General features: G+C 42.6%; 1 protein-coding gene across 21 annotated transcripts in view; it reads left to right on the top strand.

Moving 5' to 3' along the window:
* MAGI1 (membrane associated guanylate kinase, WW and PDZ domain containing 1) overlaps positions 1-23,883 on the top strand; it is a 288,713-nt gene that overhangs the window by 227,349 nt on the left and 37,481 nt on the right. For 9 of the 21 annotated variants that reach the window (XM_090148386.1, XM_090148380.1, XM_090148379.1 and 6 more), the window contains 6 exons: positions 1,275-1,313; positions 5,325-5,382; positions 6,984-7,075; positions 7,910-8,002; positions 10,281-10,463; positions 11,157-11,777. In XM_090148386.1, coding sequence (XP_090004512.1) covers positions 1,275-1,313; positions 5,325-5,382; positions 6,984-7,075; positions 7,910-8,002; positions 10,281-10,463; positions 11,157-11,777 — 1,086 coding nt within the window. The remainder of the gene's footprint in view (positions 1-1,274; positions 1,314-5,324; positions 5,383-6,983; positions 7,076-7,909; positions 8,003-10,280; positions 10,464-11,156; positions 11,778-23,883) is intronic. The other 12 variants (XM_090148393.1, XM_090148395.1, XM_090148397.1 and 9 more) reach the window with 4 other exon arrangements.

The following is a 23,883-nucleotide window of genomic DNA, read 5'->3' as shown; positions in this document are numbered from 1 at the left end:
GCTTCGCACATAAGAATAATTGTACGTCACAGCACTAAGAACAGAGAAAATTATTTTTACTGCATCTTGGAAATTGGACGTTTTTTGGTGAGGGTCGTGTTGGGATCCCACTGAAGTCATGGGACTCTAGCTCCATTTTTTGTGTGTGTTGTGTGTGTGTACATGTGAGTTTCAGGCTCGATCCCATCCTGTTTGTGGACTTTGTGCCTGCTGGATGTTCTTTCCAGCCTGTCGGGTGTTATTTCTCTGTGAGGTGTGTCCCTGACAAGCTGCTGGTAGTTTCAAGTTGTTCAGGCTATCATAGCTCATATTTCATGTTAATGTTCCTGAACAGATGTTTTGGTAGAACCTATCGCAGATCAGGAAAGTGTTTTCTAGGTGTCCAAATTTTCAAGAGCAGTACTATGACACTACACCTTCTGCTTGCTTCTGTTATTCACTTATATGGCTTATGCTTTACCATATTAGGTCCATGTTTGTTTTTACCATCTTTGTTCTGGTTTTGTCATCATCCTTCATTTTCTGACTGCATTATTATTATTTATAGGCTAAGCAATACTTTAATCATCTGTGTCACTGTTAACTTATGAATATGGAGCAGATAATGATAAATGGAGCAAGAGCGAATATTGATGGCTTTGTGTGTTTGAAAAACTATGTGATCTTTGTCCCAAGTGCCTCTAAAACTGTAGAATTCCTGTCAATGCCTTTACCAATGCCTCTGGACTTCGGTGTGAGCCTGTGGCTCCAGTTAAATGAGTCATGAGTTGCTTCACATCCATCTTAAATCATCTGAGTAGGTACAGTGAAGTCAGTCAGACCTTTCATGCACACAAATTTAGGTCTGTTCTTGAGAACCTTGCTACATTAGTTCTTATTTAGATGCAAGGTTTTTCTCTCAGATTTCTTCATTGGCATTCAGGTCTGGCCGCCTGATAGATCCATATGTCTGCAGAATGGATTACAAAGGTCAGACCATGCAGATCTGAGGGAGAAGCTTCACTGCAGTGAGTATACGAACGTGTTGCTTTGCCACATCAAACTGTGGCATGCAAGTAACCCATTGATACAGGAATTCCATTTTTTTTTTCATTATGTACATGAAATCCATCAATATTCTGGTCACTAGATTGTGATAAATGGGAAGCTTGGGCTCAATCTATAGAAAATTAGTGCTGGTTCTGCTGTTTGCTGTAGGGAATTTCTTGCTTGGTGCTGGTATCTGAATTTTTCTTTTAATTTTTTCTATCTCATTTACTGCTCTTCCCTTGGAGAAGAAGGGGTACACACGGAGGAACTGGACAGTGAACTAGGTAAATCATCCATCTCTCGTTTTGATGTTTGACTTCAACTGCACTGTGTTAAGCCTTTAATTGCTTTCTCCTTTTTGTCATTTTGCATCTTTCGATTTTGCTCATTTCAACAAGCCTAATTTAGCGACAAAACTTCCCTAGCCCACAGAGGTATTGGTCTTCCTTTGCTCTTACACAGATTTTCTTACTGATTCAGGGTTTGAAGAAAGCTGGAGGGCCTTAATTGTGCAAGGTTTGTTAGAAGTTATTTCCCCCTGTAGAAGTTAGGGGCTTTTACACTGTTATCACTGGCTTCAGGGTGAGGCCTGAGGTTGCCAAAGTTGAAATCAAGTGGCTAAAGGTAAAAATATTTCCCAGAGAAGAGAATTAAATAGTGGTTTAGGAAGTTTCAGTATTACACAGGATGCTTTTGCTGAGCTTGTGAATGAAGCAGCAGAACATTTTGCCTCAGTAGATGATTTCATAAACAGATGATTTTCGATGATGTGATACACTTTCATTTGCTGCATCCTTTTGTGAAGAGTGCTGTCTTGATATCTAATGTCAGCTGTGCTCGTTCTGTTTGTGCTGATGGTGGAGGTAGTTGTTACTTCTGTTCACCTACGCTCTAGTGCACTGAAAGGCACGAGATTGCAAAGGGGTTTGTTTCCACTTGGTATATTATTGCTTTAAAGATGACTGTGTTTACAGTTTATATTTGTGCATACAGGAGGGCTGCATTACCAGAGAATTAACCTCCAGTGTCTGTCATGATTTGCAAGTTATTTTGCTTCCTGCTTTCGTGTGATTGATAGGTCATTGGCAGCCAGCAGCTTTTGAGTGACTTTTAACACTGCACCAGCAGCTGTTCTCCTGGGTAATATACCTGGAATAGTGCATGAGGAGAAGGGTTGAAAAACAGATGCAGGAAGACTCATTACTTGATAATCCTGGCCCCAGTTCCGCAGGCACTTCTGCACCCAGGTGTTTTGCTTGAACATCACGAGATGTTCCCTTTGTTGTAATGCAGCAGAGCTTTGTTGAGATCACAGCCCATTGATACACTGCTGAGATTAGCAAATAACGCCCTGAGAAGAAAGAGATGTTGAAATGGTTCAGCATTAGCGAGGGGGCATGAAAACATACAGCTTGTTCACTAAGTGCACCAGCGTTTATATAAACATGTTGTTGCCAAATAAATTGCTCTGCAGTGTATCTGCAGTTTGCTTTACGAATATGAGAAAATGGAAAGTGGAAGTATTTTTCACAGAGATGGACTCAAGACGGAGTAATAGATCACCTCTTGTGTTATCACCCTTGTGTTCTTAGAACATCACACTAAAAGAAATCTAGGCTTTGGAGTACAGTTGTTATGTGGTTGGGCAGATCCTCCTGGACTCACCTACATGGGGAGCAGTGTGAGCTGTGTACACTGAACTCATCTCCGGCTCCTTTATGGTTGGGTACAACCCAAATCCCTGCTTTTGGAGTTGTGTTGCTGGAATCCATCCACTGATCCATTCCCTCTGTAGAACAGAGCACTAAACAAGAGCATCTCAGCAGGAGTCCGTGTATTTACCTCAGACTTAAAAGTGTAAAATTGGGTATTTTTCCATTGAATTTACCTGCTAACAAATGCCCTGAGGCTGCAGAATGCTACATGCCAAATTAAAAACCACGTGACTCGCTCAGACTCCTAATGGTGCAAAATGTATTTTTGAAGTCTTATGTTTATGAAAAATTCTAATACCCTGGGTCATCTTCAGTGCAGCAGAAGAGGTAGAGAAGGGAGATGAATTATTTAAAGCAGCTAAGAAGCTCGACTGTGCAACGTGGCTATGGAAAATAATGGTTTAGATTTCTGTGGAGATTACTGCTGTTAGATAAATTTCATAAGGCTTTTAGAAGTCTGAAAATGCGTCTACATAATCAACAAGTAATGTGTTGAAAGCTGCAGTTTTTTGTGTTGGTATTTCTGGTAATACAGAGATAGATTCTTTAAGTGGAATGCTGAAGAGATAGAAAACTGTCCAGTAGCCTGACGTGGTTTGGGCACAAGAGCATTTTTGGCATTAAGAAAACATTGGATTTCTGTTTTTCCATGGGCATTCTTTAAAAGAAAAGAAAACAAAACAAAATTTAACATAAAAACCTGTTCATAAACAGAAGACAAGCGTTGTATTCTTATATGTAAAAGTCAAAAACAGTACTAAAAAATAAACATAAGTGAGCAAGAAAAATGGTGGAAAACTCACTTTGAGGCATTTATACATTACATCTCCCTTCCCATATTCACTTTTTTCCTCCTCCAGTGCTTGGTCTTTGGCATTCTGCTTTCACCATGGGGCAAGTTAAGAATGGAATGGCAGCTACAGCTCGTGATGTCCCTCATTGCTTGCTAGTTTTAATCTTGCTGTATTGAAATTCTTCAAGCTTGGCCCCAGAATGTGTTCACCAGAGAGGACTCCTTTGCAAACCAGAGATAGGTCTTTGCAAAAACACTTTGAAGACCTTCTGCTTTCTAACTTTTGTTTTCATACAGTCTTCTTGCTTGTATAATGTGAAGGAATATCAGTTTCTGAAGCATCCATTTCAAATCAATTGTCTGATAAACTTGTGTAGTATTTTTATATTCAAATCTTAGCACTGGCTTGCATTTAATTGCTTATGTCTCAAGGAATCCAAAGAAGTTTAATCCAATAAGGATAAGACAGTGATAGGAATGAAAAACCTTCCTTCTGTCTGCAAATAAGGGAATGTGGAGCGAAAACCATGCAGTCAATTTCATCTGATCTTCAGCCAACTCTGAACACAGACATAAACTTTGAGTAATTAGCCCATGTGTGTTTGTATAGATTCTGTTCATCTCCAGTCTGGAGATATTTCTGTCCTTATGGCAACGTAGCTGAAGTCTCTTAAGGCAGGATGAGATAGTTACATTTATCCAAATTAACGGGCCATTGCTGATTGTATTGGTTGAGCAATTGATACTGTTAATGAAAATAACTCTTTGCATTTGATAATAAATGAACACTGATTGTTCACTATCGGTCTTGTCAATTTAGTGTTAAATCTTGAGGAATTATTTTGCATTGGATATTTGAATGTATATTATCTGACAGTGACTTTAAAAAAAAGTGAATGTGCTGAGGCTGTGGGACAGGGAGCACAATTGCACAGTCCATTGCACGGTGAAGCTTTCTTTTGAGTTGAGTTACAATACTGTAGAACTACACCACTGGATCCAGTGGTAAGTTCAGTACTCACAACCAATAGGAACATTGTGTTTAAATGAGTAGGACAAGGATCAGGCCCTTAAGTAATACATGCAGCTTTAATAACCCTCAGTTGGATGCTGAAGTGATTTTATTATGTTCACTAATTATAGCTAAAGTAGTATATGCAGTCTAGAAAATCAACAGGAACAAAAGTGGATACATTTCCAAACACTAATTTCATCTTCAGAACTGTTTTTTTGTTAATTATGCCAATTAAAAAAGGGAATCTCTGTTACATATGATTATGGCAATATGTGCTTTTACATTAAGTGCTATGCAGTGAGATTACATCTGTGTGTGCCAGCCCCACATGGGTGGTTTCCATATGCTGGGCGTTTACATTAAACTCCTTTTGTCCTGTTCCAAGATGTACATTTACACTGGGCTGGGGGCTGAGCCATGTGATGTAAATCTCTAAGAAATGAGTCAAAAAATACACTGTTATCAGCAGGGGTGATCCTAAATGGCCTGGCCCTGGTACAGAAGAGGAAAATGCTCTTTCTGTAGTCTGCTGCAGTCTCACCCATCTTCGTATGCTGGTGTTAAAATAAATCTGACCTGTTCACTGCGTCCGTTTCTATTGCTTCCATGGAGGGCTGCTCTGCCTTTGGTGGCCAAACCATGAGGGTACTTGTGGTGTCCCAGAAAGAAAACTTATCGACCACTTGTTCATTTGATGCCAAGAGCAAACCTAACATTGAAGAGCTAGGGCATCTTTCTGTTGATCTCCAGTAATGTTTTTTTCTATTTCCAGAGTTGCCTGCTGGTTGGGAGAAAATTGAGGATCCCGTATATGGTGTCTACTATGTAGAGTAAGTGCTGTGCTGTGGTTCTGGTGGGGCTGGTGGGCAGTGGGGGCTTCACTCTGCAGCATTCCAACAGCATCCTACGTGGAGCCCTGTGCCTGCTCCATTGTAAGGAGCGTGGTAAGGAGGTGTGGAGGAGCTGGTGTACCCACACCGCCCCACAGAGGTTCTTGTGCTGGGCTGTGCTGTTCAGACTAGAGTTAGGGGTTAGCGCAGCTCTCGCCAGAATTAGAACAGCTCCTTTATCTGAACGACAAATCCCTCCCTTGGGAAACTGGAGAGCTGAGTTTTGTTTCATCACTGACCCCATAAAATGAATTTTTAATTATGTGTATACTCCTGTCTGCTAGGATGGCTTACGATAGCCCTCAGAATAGACATGGAATGCAATTTCTGTCTGCTTTGGCTCGTTTCTGACCCTACCATCTGTGCCTAGGGAAACAAGGTTAGCAAACTGTATAATTAAGGCTTGACATTTATTTGTCAAAGACATGGAGAATATTTTTCTGCTATTAAATGCCACGCCAAGAAATTTCTCCAGCTTTTTTTCCCATCACTTCACTTATGCATGCCAGTTAGTTCTATGGCACTCCTTCCTGTTGGAATTAAACTGGAAAGTAACAACAATGAGGCATAAGTTTATTTTACTTACTATCTATAAATTGGCAAAATGGTTTTAATTTGAGCATCTGTCTCTTTCTTCTAATTCAGGCACTCCATTATTACTGCTTAATAGTCTTTTTTGAGAGACAACTGTATGGCAAAAAGGTTTAAACTGTATCATTTTTTGGAATTGTTCTAATTTCTCCTAACTATCTGAAGGTATCTTGAAATGGAAAATCTTTTACAAAACTCATGAACTGGCTTTTACTTGCTTCTTTGGTTGTTTAAATATTGATCTTCAGCAGAAAAGTTCAGAACCAGCACTTTGCAGTGCTCATAGCATAATGACTTGAAAATGTGTTTGGTATCTATTAAAGACATGGCGGGATGAGAGACAATAAAATAACAAGTTCTTAAAGGTAAGCCTTGCCTTGGACACAGAGGTGGGCTTTAAGAAAATACAATTCAATCTGTGCATCCCCTCACGGTGGGAACTCTTTGTAGCGATGGAGAAACTTTACAGTAGAAGAGAGATTACAGAAACTACTGAATTAATGGGTGATGAGCAGCTCAGCTGTGCTGCAGATGTTACCAGGTATTGGGACTTCCTGTGTTTTTTGTTTGTTTGACTCTAATGAGCTGGAGAATGGCTGTGCCCCTAGGAGCCCAGTTAAAGCAGTGACGGTATAGGCCTGTCTTTAAAAATGCAATCAGACAGACCTCACCTTTCCTGCTGTAATTTCATTTTTTTTACAGAATGGATCGCTGCTTTAATGTATTTGATGTAATCTGCCATTCCTACTCAGACATCATATTGATACTGGAATCCTCTTTGTTTTCTTAAGCAGGCTTTTTGGCTCACCCAGATGAGCACTGCTTCACATACGCTGCTGTTGATATTGTTTGGTTTTTCATTCCCTTCCTCAGAGAGGTTTCACACCTGACAGTGATCCCTGCTTGTCACAGGACAGATTTCCTAATTCATCATTCTCTTTCATCCCCAGCCACATCAACCGGAAGACACAATATGAGAACCCGGTTCTTGAAGCAAAGAGGAAGAAGCAGCTTGAACAACAGCAGCAGCAGCCACCAGAAGGTTAGCAGCACCAAGGGCACCATGGTTGGGGTGTTCAGGGAGGAACCTGCCCTCTCTCACTTTGGCAGCCCCCATTCTGATGGTTTTGTCCTTTGTTCTGTGGCCCATAGTGTGTTCTAGAGGTAAAACGTCACCACAGGAAGGGCTGCTTTGGGACTGCTTTGGGACTACTGAAGGGAATGTGAGGAGTGAGCATTTTACACATACACTAGAGAAACCCCTCTGCATGGGAGAGTTTTGGATATTGTGGAGCTCAAACATCTGAAGTAATTTCATGATTTCAAAACACTCCCCTTCCCCCTTTTTTTTTTCCTTTATTCACTTTAAATTTTTTTTTTCCTTTTATTTTCTTTTTAAAGCAACCCAATGGCAATGAGGGACTTACAGGTTTCTTTTTGGACCTTCATAGCTTTCCCACTCCTTGTTGAACAGCAGCTCCTGTCAAAGGGAGAGAAGATTTAGGTCTCAGCATTCATCCTACAGCTCCATTTGCCGCAACATCATCCCTTCTATTTAGCAGTCAGGGTGAACAGATGTTGTGAGGACTGTGAAGAATAGCTGTAATGGAAATGTTGAGACCACTTCGTTGCATGTCCCGAGTGTGTGAGGTATACTGTCTGAGCACACAGGTGGTTTGACTTAAACATAGAGGATCCTCCAGAACTGTTTTCTGAACATCCCATTCATTTTGCTCCTTCTCTCCATGTCTCTTTCTGTTCTTGCTATGCTTTACGTGTCTCCTTTGCTCAAACCCCACACTCCCAATGTGTGTACATGGAGGAACTCGTAGTGCTGTTGTGAAACGAGTAACATTTCCCTCTCTGCCCTCTCCAGAATGGACAGAGGAGTGTCCATCTCTCCCACCACCCGCTGCTCCAAACCTTGTTTCAAACAACCAAGAGGCAGTTCGGGAAGCACCAGTGCAAGGTAACAACCTTGTTAAACCAGTTGTAAAAGTACAGCAAGGTTTTTTCCTGCAAAGGAAATTCCCACTACAACTAGTAAAGGGAATATTGTACACCAGGACACATCTGCTCATCTGAATTCCCCTAGACTTTGAGACTAATTGTTTCAAAGCCACATTTGGTGCCAAATGTGAGGAGCAAATGAGATTACCTCCATGAATAAAGGAATCGTGACTGTTCTTCATGTAGTGTCCCAAATCTTCAAAAAGGCACGAAAACATGAGTTACATAGTGAGTTTTAACCACTGATGCTGGATGCAGGTACGAAAAGGAGGAGATCTTTTTCTACAGAGCTTTACTGTTAGGCAAGGATTAGGCTTTTGTATCTTCCTGGCTGAGCTTACAGCAAAGCTCTTACAGTACAATCCAGGGCATTTCTTTTTGTTCACAAAGGGCAGACTTCCCTCCCAAAAACCAACACAAAATCGTGCAAGCCCTCCAGCACATTCCCATGGGATATTAGAGTATATTCGGGTAATCCAGATTGGCACCAAGGAAAAACATGTCTGGAGATGGTACCTCATCCACCAGGCATCCAGCACTGGTCATTTCACCTGAGTGCTGTTTTATACTATTGAGATGGTACAAGGGCTGCCCAAACTCCATGCCTGGCAATGCAGGACCCATAGGGGACCTCACTCAGCTCTCTACCTGCTCCCGACTGCCATCCACCAAAATCTTGCACCAAGATTTTTGTTAGCCTGCCTCAATGATGTTCTGGTCCACACTGATACTCCTTCTCTCTCTCATTCCTTCCTCTTCCTTTCTTAGTGCTGCTCCTCCTTCTCTTGCTCCCTGTTTGTAGCACTGTTCCCAGCTTCCCTGTCCCCTCACCCTGTACCCAGGTGTTCCCATTTCCCTCTGGTGGCACTGCTGGGATCTTCCATATACACTCCTTTAAAACATTTTCCCTCTGCAAACACTGTAGGTGGGATGTAGCCTGTGGTGCTACTGTCTCTTGTTACTAAGGGCAAGTTCAAGCTGTATTTGTAGGCAGATGCTGGCAAGCTTTGCTTGTTCTGCTCATTTTTTGAACCAAAAACAAGCACAGGGCCAAGCCCTGCTACACGCTGCCTATGTTTTTCTGCACCTTGGGATCTGAGCACAGTATCTGCCTGCCATGTGCAGGATTACCACGTTCCTGTGCTACCCTTCAAAGGCAGAAGACTGAGTCCTTGCACTGCCCCCTCATGAATAATCTTCAAATATACATTTTATTTTTTCCCCCATTCAAAGGCTTACAAGCCTCCAGTTTCCCTCAAGGTTTGCTTTCTGAGCAAAGCCCCTCGGCAATGCTGCCGAGGTTTCTGAAAGGATGCCAGCTCTGCTGGCTGTGACACAGGCTGCTGATCCTGGAGCTGTCACCAGAGGGCTTAGTGGCACAGGCTTTTCCCCTCTAAGCATTAAAAATGATTAAAAGTGCAGAGGTGCATAGTATTGGCACTGTGAAGTACACAACCGTGACTCCTTTCCCATCCTGTGCAACGTGCTGTGCAAGGATGAGCTTTTGCTTTTGGAGCACCTTGTTCTCCCTTATCCGTGCTCCCAGAGAGCGTTAGCAGCCCTCCAGCACAGCCCCCCCAGGACTCGAGATGCTCTTTGATCCACCTTCACTACAGCACTGCATCATCCACAGCAGGTGAGGAGCAGGAAGGAAGGAGTCCGACTTGAAACAGTGTCTGAAGAGTGATGTCAGCATCCCCTCTGTTCCTCACCAGAGGAAGTCATAGGGGGGTAGTGATGCTGGGGTGGTAGGGGATTAGCTGAAGGGGTTACGTGGTGTGTGGACATTGCTCTGGAGCTGCTGGAGAAGGCCAAGTGGAATAAAACAGCGATACTCATTTCTGTGGAAATTCTCACTGCTGACTCCACCCCATCCTTAGTGAGTGGATATAACCACCTCGAGACAGAGATAAGGCACATTATCAAAACCAGCATTGCTAACTTTAATATATTCCCTTCCAAAAAAAAACCTTTTCCCCCTGTGTAGCCTTGGAACTGTGGTGCATACTATCACAGCAAAGGCAGCAGCTGGAAGTAGGAGGATTTTGCTCACTCCTTTCCCTGCATGATTGGTCCCAGGGAGACAGGTGGAGGGCAGAGAGGTGACAGGGCAGCAGAGTCTGGTCCTGTCCCAGCTCCCTGCTGTTTGTGCACTTGCTGAACGCAGAGGGGTGGAGGAAAAGAAGACCAAATGCTCTTGCCTGCCTTTTTATAGATTTTCCAAACTTCCTACACAGGGAAACCTTTTTTTACAAGAAACCCTTCTGAGTTGAAAGGGAAGTTCATCCACACCAAGCTAAGGAAAAGCAGCAGGGGGTTTGGCTTCACCGTCGTCGGAGGAGATGAGCCAGATGAATTTCTGCAGATCAAAAGTTTGGTGCTTGACGGCCCTGCGGCGCTGGATGGCAAAATGGAGACAGGTACTGATGCTGGAACTCAAAATCACCACCACCACTTTGGTTTCTGGTTTTGGGGCTGTTTTTATATGCAATTCAAAACTACCTTTAGTCCTCGTTGCATTTTTGGGATAAGATGTTCAGCTTTCCAGTCAGCAAGCAGGGAGGTGGGATGCAACATGAGGAAATCCTGAGAGGATTCACACACGCTGAGCATCCCTGTCTTACAGCCACAGTGTTAAAGAACTGAATTGTAACTTACTGCTGAGATTTCAGGCTGAAGTATGTCTGAGATGTGGTACATGGCACCATATTTGTGCAGTTGCTGTTTGAGTCTTCTGTTACAGCTCTCAGTTTTGTTCCTGTCAGATGTCAGTGTAGAACAGGGTGTGACAGTGAGAGCTGGGCTTCTCAATAACTGCTAAATGGGCAATAAATTGTTGCTTGAATTTATTACCATTTTGCATGCACCAAATTCCATTTTCACTTTCAGAAAGTGTTTATGCGTGTGAAAGCTTTACGTGGTGAATCCACTGTGTGCTGATAGTTCTTGCTTGTCCAAATGTTACCACGGCTTTTCTTTACAAAATACTTTAGTGCTGCTCTTTGCCCACGAGTGGCACCAGTGAACTGCTGGGGCTCCAATTCTGTGTTCCTGGGGTGTACAATTGTGGTGTGGCTGTATGCACATGGTATATCTCTCTGTGTCCTCTGCAGGGGACGTCATAGTCAGCGTGAACGACACCTGTGTGCTGGGGCACACTCACGCCCAAGTTGTGAAAATCTTCCAGTCCATCCCCATTGGTGCCAGCGTGGACCTCGAACTGTGCCGAGGCTACCCCCTGCCCTTCGACCCCGACGACCCCAACACGAGCCTGGTGACTTCCGTGGCAATTTTGGACAAAGAGCCAATCATTGTGAACGGGCAAGAAAATTACGACTCCCCAGCCAGCCACAGTAGTAAAACAGGGAAAGTCAATGGCACAAAGGAAGCGAGACCCAGCAGCCCAGCTGAGGTCTCCTCCAACGGACCCCATGGGTATCCCAATGACACAGTCTCTTTGGCATCTTCAATAGCAACACAACCTGAACTGATAACCGTGCATATAGTGAAAGGGCCCATGGGCTTTGGCTTTACTATAGCAGACAGTCCCGGTGGGGGTGGCCAAAGGGTGAAACAAATTGTGGACAGCCCGCGATGCCGGGGCCTGAAGGAGGGTGACCTTATAGTCGAAGTCAACAAGAAGAATGTGCAGAGCCTCACTCACAACCAGGTGGTGGATATGCTGATTGAATGTCCGAAGGGAAGTGAGGTCACGTTGCTGGTGCAGCGAGGAGGTACGTCTTTAAAACTACTTGAAAATATTTCTTACTGTAATTAAACTTCAGTGTTGAAAAGGTTTGTGTCTGGAGGTGTAGCAACTGCTGCATGTTGGCAGTTGTAGCGTCAAATAGACGGTTAAAATTATTTGTTGTTTGATGCTTTGCTGGGGGGAATGTGTGCTCTTGCACTACACACAGCTTCTGGTAGGGGGCAAGCAGGTTGTATGGTTACACCTTTGCTTACATGACATCCCCTAATCTGCTCATAAAACTTCCTTCGTTTAAAGAATGTGGATATTTCCTGTGTTGTCTGTGGGATGGAAGAGGCTTGTGATATATTCTGTAGTTTGCAGCGTCCAAACCCAGATAGCCATGGACTATTCAGTGTGGAAGGGTTACACCTGGGACGCAGCTGGGTTTGGAGGCACAGCATTTAAACTTTCCCAGGTCTGCCAAGAAACTGAAATGCTACTTCTTGATCTGTTTATTTGCTGGCAAAGAGGAGCTGAACTCAGTTTTGGTTGCATTGCTGAGGCACGGTGGCTTGCATAGATGACACACACGTCAGCACCTTACGGGGATGGGCACACTGCAGGGACAGAGGGCAGCAGAGCAAGGAGCAGAGGCTGAACTCAGCCCTGGGAGCAGCACTGGCTGTGAAAGTGCCGAAACCTTCCCAAAGCGTTTTCATTGTAGAAAATCAGCAACCAAAGCCAGTCCGTGTAATGGGAACAGGCTACCTTCTGAATTGACAGCTCTGGCTTATTGTTTTTGAAAGGCTATTTCAAGGATTGGAGGATGTGGATTCTGCAATTAATAGCAGTTCTGGAGCAAGCAAAGCCTTTCTTATCCTCCTTCTTTTCCAAGTGCTTACTTTACTTTAATATTTTGTTAGTAAATTAAAAAGTAGAGAATGGAATATATTACAAGTTCTCCAATTTTCCAAGCGTGAGTTCCCTGGAGACCATCAATACTGGATAGGCTTAAAAAATGCACCGCAGACTCATGATTAATATATGTATTTTGGAAAAAATATGGTTGGAAGAAAGATAGCAGCTATTATTAATTCTCCGTGAGAGCACATATATATCTGGTACCACCGTACATTAATTATTTGAATTGTGGCTGACATTTAATAATCCTCCTTATGCCTTGAAGGCGTAATGAAAAGATTTTGATGAGGAAATAAAGGCACAGTTTCAATAGGGTAGTAAATAGTTCCCTGGTAATCTTGCTGAGTCTCTTTTTTAATTAATTATTTTTTTTTTTTCTGAATTGAAATACTAAACACATGTTAAGCATTTGCTGTCCCCTTCCCAGGTAGACAATGCATCAGTCTCATTGATCCCATTGCAGAAATACATTTGGCTCCTCTGTCTGTAAGCAAATTCAGGGCTCCTGGAGCAGTTCTTCCATAGCATCCCTATCAGTTGTCTTTTCCTCCTCCTCCCTCTGGCGTCCAGTGAAGAAAGTGCTCAGCTGCTGTCAGGCAGCCGCGCATCAACCAGACATCTGCATTCAGCTGGGCTCTGCATGGAGCATGGGTTGGTTGTATTTTTGCTGTTGTTTTTCTATTTCATCCCTATGCAGTGCTGGAAAATGCTTCCTAAGCCCATCTCATGGTTTGGGCTGTAACACTTGAGGGGTTCAGGAGGAAGGGTGCAGGTGGCTGATAGAGCTGTACATGAGAGCAGGTTGGAAAAGCTGCTCTTACCTAGCGAAATGAAGGGACAGAGGGGATAACATCAGTGTCTCTAGCTACTAGACAGGAGAGAGAAGGTCCTCGAGCCAAAGACAGGACTTGACTGAGGATCAGATGGGTGTTGTTTGGCTGTGAGTGATTTTATAGGGATCATTAGAAGATTCTAATCCATTAGAGCCTGTAAGTTAGACTAGAGGAGGCAGGAAGCCATTGCTGGGTGAAGGTGAAGCCCAGCAGGTCTGAAGGGGATGCGATGAGAAGATGCTTGGCAGGAAGTGCCAGCATCCTTGGTTACAAAATGCAGATTAACTATGTGTGTTTATCTCTGCAATGCACTCTGTCGTTGCACATCTCCTTTATTATAGAGAATTATTGTTAATCAGGTCACAAAAAGGCACATCTTTATTTCAAATATTTTTAACTGAAGCGAGACCCAGCATCTTTAAACATGTTACCTACCAAGTGAAAGCAAAGAAAGCAACAACAAAACAAAGGTATATTTGCCACCTGAAATCTTTTTTTACATTGAAGCCTTGTCTACATGGAGTGATCCAAATTCCTTTTCATTCTGCATAGAATCTATTCATATTAAAAGCAGCATTTTGTTGGAATAATCTCCCTGTTTCCCAAGTGACTTCTATTGCAGGGAGCTGTGTCTGTGCCAGGACAGGTGGGAGCTGCTTCAGAACAAGGGATTCTGCCAAACTACTGTGCTGCATTTGGGTCAGTCAGACCTAGCATTTGTCTCAGTGAGAGTATCTGCATGTCTTACTGATGTATTTTTCAAATAACCTCAGATTAAATATAATTTTATGGTGTTTTTTTTCAATTCTAAGCTAGTTTTCTGTACAAACCACCCAACACTATTGTGTCTGTTTTGTGTTCGGTTACAAGAATTGGGCTGAGTAGTTTTTCTGCAGGTTTGAATGGACAGTTTCCCTTCCAAGCTTTCAGCATCTCTATTGACCAGGAGGTTGAAAATAGCACAGACCTTGAGCCTGATCTACATAATCCCCTCAGAGATGTCTTCTCACTCTGCTCCAGATCAAAGTAAAGGCATTCAGGTGGGATGTCATTCACATGCCATCTGCAAACCAGTGTAGTTTATAGTTGCATTCCCTAGTGCCAAATTCACATTAAGCTGGGGAATGGAATTCAGTCTTTTGAGACATAGATGATAAATACCAGCGTTTCAAAACTTAAGTGTATTTCATGGGAGGAAAAAACTAAGCAATATTAAATGCCCATCAGTAGGCACCTGAGTGCTGGCCTCCATGTGAGTGCAGTCAGTAGTAAAATCTCTATTCATGGCTCAGCTGTGAATGGAGGATGTTTGCTGGGAGAGATGAGGCAGGACAAAGCAGGGAAGTCTCTCTTGGTCCCTGACTCAGAGTTCTCAAGAAGGTAATTAGTATAACTTCAGCAGAGATTTGCAGCAGTGGAACAAAATTACAGAGCATTCAAGCAGTAAAACTGTTAAGACTGCTTATCTGTATGGAGCCTCCCTTGCTGTTCCAGTGGTGCTCTTGGCATGTGAGGCTCATTAACATCCACTGCTTCTTTTAGAGAGGAGGTACCTTCTTCCCAAGCCAGAAGTGCGTGCTGGAGTCACTTGAAGTTAGCCTAAAATGGAAGGACTTTTATTTTCTCTTCATTTATCTGGTGTTCAGGCTCTTGAAACATCACATAGTAATATGAAGATGTGTGTCATCTTATTTAGAGTGCTGGCTGCAGCTTTGGGTTCCCCCTAGTCCTGGCAGTCACAAGATCCTTTAGTCAAGTGTGAAAGCTTTACAAACAATATATCATAACTGCTTCTAATTGCATGCGTGTTATGGCAGCGTGATTGACATCAGATTGCTCTTTGGGATCTGGAGTGTCAAAATACAGTGCTTGGGCATAAGTGAACAGCATGAAATACCCGAGTGAGATCTGCTACCACTGCTGGCCTCAGAGTATGTCCACTCACTTTTATAAGCAAAACCAGCAAAACCATCATATTTATACTTTATTGAGATCCCTTTCCCCCCATCGAAAGCAAACTTTTCCTTCCTGTCCTTACAAGAAGTGTTGGAAAGCAGTCATTTAGTGGTGAGAGCCAAAGGAAAAAAACTATGGCTGATCTCAGTGTTAGAATTAGAGCTCCTTTTCAGTTGCTATCCCTAATGATGTAAACCCATGGTAATTAGAACTGCAATCAGCTATTCAGTAGAGGCTTGAACTCTTTTGAACAAGCCACTCACTTCTGTTTGCCCTTTAGGCTGCATTGAAGAACGAGCTGAAAGTCAAGCCACTTGAGCATCTAGCTGCCAGAATATTTCAGACTGCCTTAGCAGCTGCTGAAGTAGAGAAAAGTGAGTCCAGAGTGCTTTTAGGACAAAATCACAACCTGGGAATCGGATGACCGTTACCACAGAGCCCGTGTTCCTATGCCAAAGCTTCTGGAAAGGGAAGAAAAGTTCAGGCTTTCCAGCAGTGATTTCAATTCTCACTGCAGAGGGAGCAGAGCATTATACTGGGCTCTTTGTCCCATGTTCAGATACGTAGAAACCCCCATGAAAATCCATCCCACTGAGCTGGGAGCTGCCATCTTCCTTATGATAGGATTTCCTACTGTATCTACCCCATAGGCTACCATCTTGTGGCAGCTTCTTTGCCCACCAGAAGCAAATGTAATTCCTCTCTGCCACTTGGTGTGCTCCACTGAGCTCAGCATTTCTGAAATTTCCATTTCACATCCTCCCTTTTTTCCTTACCTCACCCTCCCATGTCAGCCACCATTGATGCTGCCAGGACCTTCTGCTCAGGTGTCTCCTGTTGGTTGAGTCCCTCAGCAATTTGTCATTCATTGTCTGTTATTTCAGTGTGCATGCTATTGTAAGTGCAAGTAGCACCAACAGAAATAGCAGCTGGGGGTATAGTTCTGGTAACTCATAAGTGCCCCTATTTATTTAGTAAATTATTTTTTAAAAAATGAGAATCACAGTATGTTTAAAGAAATATATATTCAAGTGTAATCTCAAGATTTGTATTTCATTTCCTTTGTAATTGCAGGGCTACTGCTTTGTCATTCCTGATTTATGCACTTCCCCCTTTAATTAGGAACCTCATTTGGCACTTAAAGATCTGCCTTTGATTGTTTCCTGTTGTTTAATTTTGTTACAGTTTTTTTAAAAGACTTTTCCCTGGGAAGGAGGAAATCAAATGAGTAAAGCTTTTAAGTTGGTCTACAGAAAGCATAAAAATGAAATGAAATATATTTTAAGTGTTTTGCAGCATTGTCTTCCTGTTTTCAGACTGCAGACAGCCCTAGCACGTTGCATGTGCCCTCTCAGGTTTCATAAAGTCTGTGCATCTCTTTTTCCATGCCACCACGTCAGTCTTTACTGACTTCTCTCTGCTGAGTGGATTTATATTCTAACAAAGCCAAAATAGCTGATGAGACTTTCAAATAAGTTTGAAGCAAGTCTTGATGTCGCATTTACTATTCTCTTACAGCTTTATTCTGATTAAGGGCAGTCTATTGAGGAGCAGATACAGAAATTACTTCAAGTCAGGAAAAGATGAAATAAAATGTTACACGTATTTTTAAAAAAGATGCTTGAAGTTCATACCCATTATTAGAATTGCATGTATGCGTGTATTGCAATCCACTGTGCAAGTTAATTTTCCACTAAACAGCTCTGGACCAGTAGATATGCCTTTTTGGGGCAATGCTGCGTATTGTCGTGCAGCACAATACAATGATCACTGGTAATTGGTTTTGTAAAGCAAGCTAGCAGGAACTTGTTTTTCTTTGTGATAAAAATAAGCCAAACTTAACATTTAAAATCAGGTCGTCTTATAAATAATGTAATATTTGGGGATTATGCAGTGTTTTTCTCCTTCAAAGTGCTTTACAGGTGTTAATCTTTGTGACATTAGCTGTTTGTTTTTGATGATCTGAATTTGCAAAGCTTGGGATAACTGTGTTTACCAGAAACCCGAAGGATGGAATTTGGGTGCTGCTGATGACAAGGCAAGCCTCCCATTAGACTGCAGGAGGCAGTAGGGTTTCACCAAGGCTTTGGATGCCTACAAATGCCTGTAAGGCACTGAGGGTAATTGTTAGCAGCTTGCTGAGGCACCTAATAGTTTGATGTGCATTACTAATATTCATACAAATACTGCATTTGCAGGAACAAATTAATTAGTCTTACCAGGCCGTGCTGAAATTTCTCAGTGCAAGGCATCCCGTTGAAAAAGGAAGTGACAAATTCAGATGTCAACCTCCAAAAGAACAAGCACTTCGTTCAGAGCCTCAAAATTAGGACAGATTTAGATTGGATATAAGGAAAAAGTGTTTTAGGATAAGGGTGGATGAGGCACTGGAACGGGCTGCCCATAGAGGTGGTGGGTGCCCCATCCCTGCAGACATCCAAGGTCAGGCTGGATGGGCTCTGAGCACCTGATGGAGCTGTGGGTGTCCCTGTGTATTGCAGGGGCGTTGGACCAGATAACATCTAAGGGTCCCTTCCAACTCCAGTGATTCTACCATTCTATTCTGTCTACTTATTTCAAGCCTCTGGTGTTCATATTCAATTGCCTTTTCTCAACCCTGAAGGTTAAGAAGCATCAAACAGCACAGATTTTCATAGGAGCACCTGACTCCAAAGCTCAACAGCTTTATAACATCGCAATTCTGATAATAAAGGAAAATTGGCATTGTTGGCATGTGAACATTTTAATTGCAGGCAGAATTTCCGTCTCTCGCTGGTGTGGTGCATGCAAAGTGCTGACAATGATCTGCTCACCATTTGAGGCACAAATGTTTTCGCCTCAGCCGCCCCTCATTAACTCTGTTTGCACTGATTCTCTTCTAGAAATGAGTAAGCAAATGGAGAGATGCCTGTGAAATCTGCTTTTCGGGTCAGCATTCGTTTTACATCAACTGCCCTGCATTTTCGTGGCAGTGTGGCCCCAGCTCATGTCCCGCAGATATATGTGTCATCGAGCTCCAGTCTCTGGGAAGGAGGAAAAAGGATGGAACAGTCGCTGATTCATTGCTTGGCATTTCGTTACACACTTTGCATGAATTTTAAGGGCCGAGAGAATTTCCCAAACTTTGCAGATATTTCCCAAAGCGTGCCTCGAGGTCAGGAGGAAACCTGCACTTTGATTATGAAGGAGATGAGCAATTAACATATTTGGAATCACACCATAACTTCACTATCGCGTAACGCCGCGTGCTGACAGCGCCATAGCAGCACTGTGCGCGTTAGACGCTTGGCTGCCTTTCTGTGGCAGGGAATCTGCTTTACAATCAGTAAGAAAACCAAAGCAATTGCTGAACGCTGGAAGAAAGAAATGCCCAACTATCTTCCCATCAGGATGTTTTATTGCATGAACCACCTTATCTTTCCAAAAGCAGGATGTTCTGAGATGCAGACGAAACTGGAGGTTGCTTAGCAAATGAAAAATGAGAGCGCTGAAATTCTTCCTATACTCTTTTGTACTCCCTAGCTTGAGGTTTTGAAAGTTTCTGTGTTTTTTTATGCTTTTCTTGTGTGTGTGTTTTTTTTTTTTCTCTCTCTTATGTTTGATTTGTTTTTGTTATTAAACGCAGAAGTGGTAGAAGTGGAGCAACCCAAACCCACATGGTGTTGTTTTGAATCAAACGTGATGTGATATAACACAAGGTGGCACAGCAGAACCTAATACCAGGCACTAGATAAGGCAGATTTAACTCGAGATGTGCCTCCCACATCTTTGTTGAGATTTGCACAGCAAATGGAGCAGACTTGGAGCTGTGCAGCTCGGAGGGGTTTGTTCCACTCAGTTTTCCTCCTACCCTTACACCCTCCAGTGTGGCATTTTGGTGTGCATGTGCCTAAAAGGAGTGGGTTTTTATCAGCCACACTGCAGGTGGGTGCAGTGGCTGCTGCCCTGGTTTGGCACCAGTCATAACAAAATTAAGGAATCCAAGAAAGGTCTTTGTTTATCGCTGTAATTAAACACACTAGAAGCAATAGCAGGTGGGCAAAAGTGAAGAAGAAGGATGGTTTTATAATGCACTAGTAGATGGTTTAGTTCTGAGACAGATTGTTTTTACGTGTATGTCTTCGTGTCTCTAACTCTATTCTAAATTCATTTATTTATTTATTCTGCACTCTCCATCAGGATTTGCTATTTCTTCATTCAGTGTTTCTTTTTCCTTGGTCTGGTGTTCTCCTCTTTGTGATGGTGCTGATGGCTAAGAGTGTTAAAACAGTGCCTTTTGTGCCAACAAACCTGCAGGGTACCTCGAGCTGTACATGAGGAGCTAGAAGGGCAGGTAGTGCAGGTGGGTTGGGTCAAAAAGGCTGAACTTTGGGTGATGATGCAGCTGGTCCCAGGACCAGGAAGGTCATGTTGGTAGGGATGTGGCAGGTGGAAGTTTTGACTCCATCCTGATCCTCAAAAGTTAGTTCCTGAGATGCACAGTTACATACTTGGAATGACAGTGAGCTGCTGGTTTATCTTCCTAGAAAACTGTATTCTAAATTGTTAAAGTTATGTTTTTCGAAAACATGTGCAGATCCATTGTCCTCTCATAAAGATCTTCTGTCTCAGTGTGTGATGTTGCCTGTGCACGCCCCAGGGCTGAATCTGGCTAAGCATTCTGTAAATATTAGCATATTGTTATGGAATGCTACTTATTAATATCAACAGCAAACTAATGTCAGGAGGACCTTATTTACATGCATTCCCTTTGTGCAGGCCGAACTCCAAATACGAAATAATAGAACCAACCATAAACCAAGCAGGTTTGACCAGGATAAATACAGATAAATACAGCTGTGACAGCAGCAAAGTATGGTTTTTCCTCTCCATTGCTATGCATGGAGGGACCCCTGAGATAGCCCATCAGGTGCTACCTCCCCTGGGGACCTGCATGGCCATGCCATGGGACAAACAGCTGAGGAGGTGGAGTTTGGGACCAAGCCTCTCCAAGCCAGAAATGGAACCCCTGTTTTGTTTCACTTAACCTCAGAAAAATAATAAATTCTTTGAGCAAAGAACCGTGGTGTGCTCCAGAAGTAAAGCATGCAACTCATGGGTTTGGGTGCTGGTAGAAAGGGTAGGTGTCTTCATGCATAGCCATGTACCTATGTTTATGTACATGAAAATGCATTAAAAATATACCTAATACAGGTGTTCACATGCATACACACACATATATGCAACGGATGTAAGGTATTCTAATTGCTTTCTAATTCTGATATTCACATTTTCAGATTCCTGAGGTTTAAGAAATTTGATGTGTATGTATTTGTTTAAATAATAACCAGAATTTTCATTTAAACAAATGGCTCCAACAGCTTGAGCTTTAAGAAAAGCTCTTCTTTTAATGAACTTCATAAATGAAGTCATAACAATGGTTGATGTGGTTCCAACCATTAGCTAGGTGGATGAGGGTCACACTAGTTCTCAATTGCTTTATTATTTTACTGCCTTGGATTTGCCATATGTTTCTTACAACATAGTTAAATTTATATATTTGTGGTAATTAAATAGCATTTTATTGGCCTATATCTTCTTTATCGCTTCTAGGATCACTTCTGGTTTGAGATGCTGAAATATGACTGAACTTGGGATTGTGAGGAATTGTTTGTCATCCTGGCTGAGAATGAGTAATTGGGGTTGACACAATTAAGTATCTTTAAAGCACCTAGAACTGAAACTCTTGTTGATGATAATGTACTATGCCTCATTATGTTTTTTGCTAGTGCCAGTGGGTTAAGAAAACTTGAGATGGGCTCTTGAAAACACCACTCTATTAGCATTAACATATAGCATTAGCATGAGAAACGTGGCAATTTTCACATTATTTGGTAGCTACCAATCTTGATTTATAGCAGAACTACATTCCTCCCATGTGCGTTATTCTCTCAGTTGAAGTTGCATTGCAGAGCTAAGTTTTGCTTGTGCAGTGACACTCCTGCAGATGAGGGTGACGGGCAGGGACAAGGAAGGACTTCTCTTTTTGGTGGTTCTTCTTTTTTTTGGTGGTGCTCCATGTGACTGTGTGCAGACTCGTGTCTCCTGCTGCCAGTTACTCCAGTGTGCTCTTCAGTCTGGAAAAGATCGACTTCCATCTATTTTTTTGTCAGATAATATTTGTCCTTTATTAAAAATTCCTTGGTGGTGGGTTATACAGAACCAAGAGGATTGCTTTGTCACCACCAACCCCCCCTCCATCGCCTCCCCGTAGCACTAATGGCCATTAGAGTTAATTATTTAGAGCTCCTTGTTTTTCTTGTAGGAAGATGCAATCGATGTGCAGTGCCAGTTGTGTGGCTGTGTACTCTCTGGCTCCGGTACTTCACCCCTCATCTTTCAGAGTGTCTCCTTTCTTTGATACAGCCTTTGGCTTTTATTCAGTGCAGTGTAAGCAGCACCATTTATAAAACCTGTGTTAGTTTTCTTTCCCAGGCAGAAACATTTTCTCCATAACTGTTAACCTTCATGACACGGTCTGAAATGTTCAGTTCCTTGTGTTTTGATTCTTCTCCCCCTAATTTTCAGCTGCGTGCATTCTGGGCTTCACACATAATTGCAAAACCAAGCAGGTGACCTTTACACCTGGGCTCACCAATGGCTCTTTTGTTGTTGCACGCAGATGGACCGCAGAGTGCCCTGAGTGGAAATGTTAAGTGATCATTGGGAGTGAAGATCTCATCACAGTTATTGGTTTCCTCTGTGTATGAAAGCACCCCAAAACAAAAAATAATGCTTAGCAGTAGCAATTGGCATTGTAAGCAGTAAATTTGTCTTCCTTCTGGATGGGCTCTTAGCAATTTCAGGCATTTTTGTCCTGTGGTGGATCGTGCAAACTGGTATTGAATTGTTTCAACTTCAGCTGACACCTTGCTGTAATATATTTATATGTATATATATATATTTGTACTGGAGGGAGAGCTATTCTTGCCGTCTGACCTTCATGTGACCGAGCCATTCAGAGGGGAGGACTGGATGTCTTTCTTCAAACTCAGCCTTTGATCATTTTGATCCACAGTCTCTATAATGTGTGGCTGTGGGATGCGGTGTGATGTGTCTGGTGTCCATCTGGGAAATATTTGAGCGCCCGTGGCCTTCTGAGAACTGTCACCCAAATCCAGCCCAGGCTATGGTGCAGATTTGTAGTTAGACACTGTATTCTGTATACATTCAGTCGAACAGAATTTTCCCTGTATTGTGGTCTTCCTGTGTTATTTTGGTTGCATGAAGTCAAAGGGTTTGAGAAGATATTCCTGTAAAAATCGAGGCCTGCCACGTGTAAGAGGCAGCAATATGTGGGGCGATATCCAATTTTGTCCTTGGGTTTTAACGTGATCCCTTCATGGGTTGGGCTGGGGTACCTACAGCTTCCCTGCATCGAAAGTTTTACTGCAAGGAGAAGAACTGCTCCTAATGGGCAAAGGCATTAAGAGTGCTGAAGTCATGATGCAGAACTTGCGTAAGGATTTGCATTTTTTCCCTGTATTACAAAACGTAGTTGAGCAGATGGATGCAGCCAGCTGTACATAGAGCTTTAGGGAGTGCTGGGGAAAAAAGAGAGAGGTTTTTGTTAAGATAAATGTAATAATCTCTGTGATAATTAGTTTAATTTAGATCCTTGCCTCTGACTCATTTTTGACTAACCTTGTATGAAGCCTTTCTTCCCTTACTGACGAGCCTGTGAGGTTTTTTTGTGCTTGCGGATTGCTCACTGATCACTGGTATTTTTCATTAAGCAGTTGCTTTATTACATTGTTATTTAGAGGAGAGTAATTTGTGTTTTCTAATTAATTTAATTCCACTCACATTTTGTAAGTAGCTACAATGAGCCCATTCACGGGGGTTTAGGTCATATTGACATTGTTTACCAGATGTGCCAGTTTGTTTTAAAACACAGTTAACTCTATGATGACAAGAGCTTCTTCCATGGCTCTACCTTCCATCTTCTATCATCTGCACCTCCAAAAACCACCAAGATTAGGAGCTGCATTTCAAGTGATAGCTGTCTTTATGGCTTAAATCCCAGAGCTGCATTACAAACAGTGTTGATATCAACTTTTACTGCTCCGTTATCTGATTTGAGGAGCAGCAGCAAAGCCTTGTGGCTTCTCTTAGGCACAAGGGGTGGGAATGTTATCACTGTGACCTCCAGAAAACTAGGAAATGCGAAAGAGAAGCAAAGTGGGTGTCTGCATGTGGCCCATTTAACTCCTGAAAGCTTTCAGGAGAGAATGGGGAGGATGGGCAAGCCAGGCATTGCATGGCACGAGCAGTGCCTGATGCATTAACCATGATGGGACGTGGTTAATGTAGAACGACAAATGTAATTCATATTTGACACCATCCTGAATTCAGAGCTGTGGGCACTTATTTCTGCCATAAACTTTTTGGAAGAGCTTG

Source organism: Phasianus colchicus, chromosome 11 (genome assembly GCF_987193195.1).
Source record: "Phasianus colchicus chromosome 11, bPhaCol1.hap1.1, whole genome shotgun sequence".
Classification (NCBI taxonomy): Eukaryota; Metazoa; Chordata; class Aves; order Galliformes; family Phasianidae; genus Phasianus; species Phasianus colchicus.
This window is presented reverse-complemented; position numbering and strand designations above follow the sequence as displayed.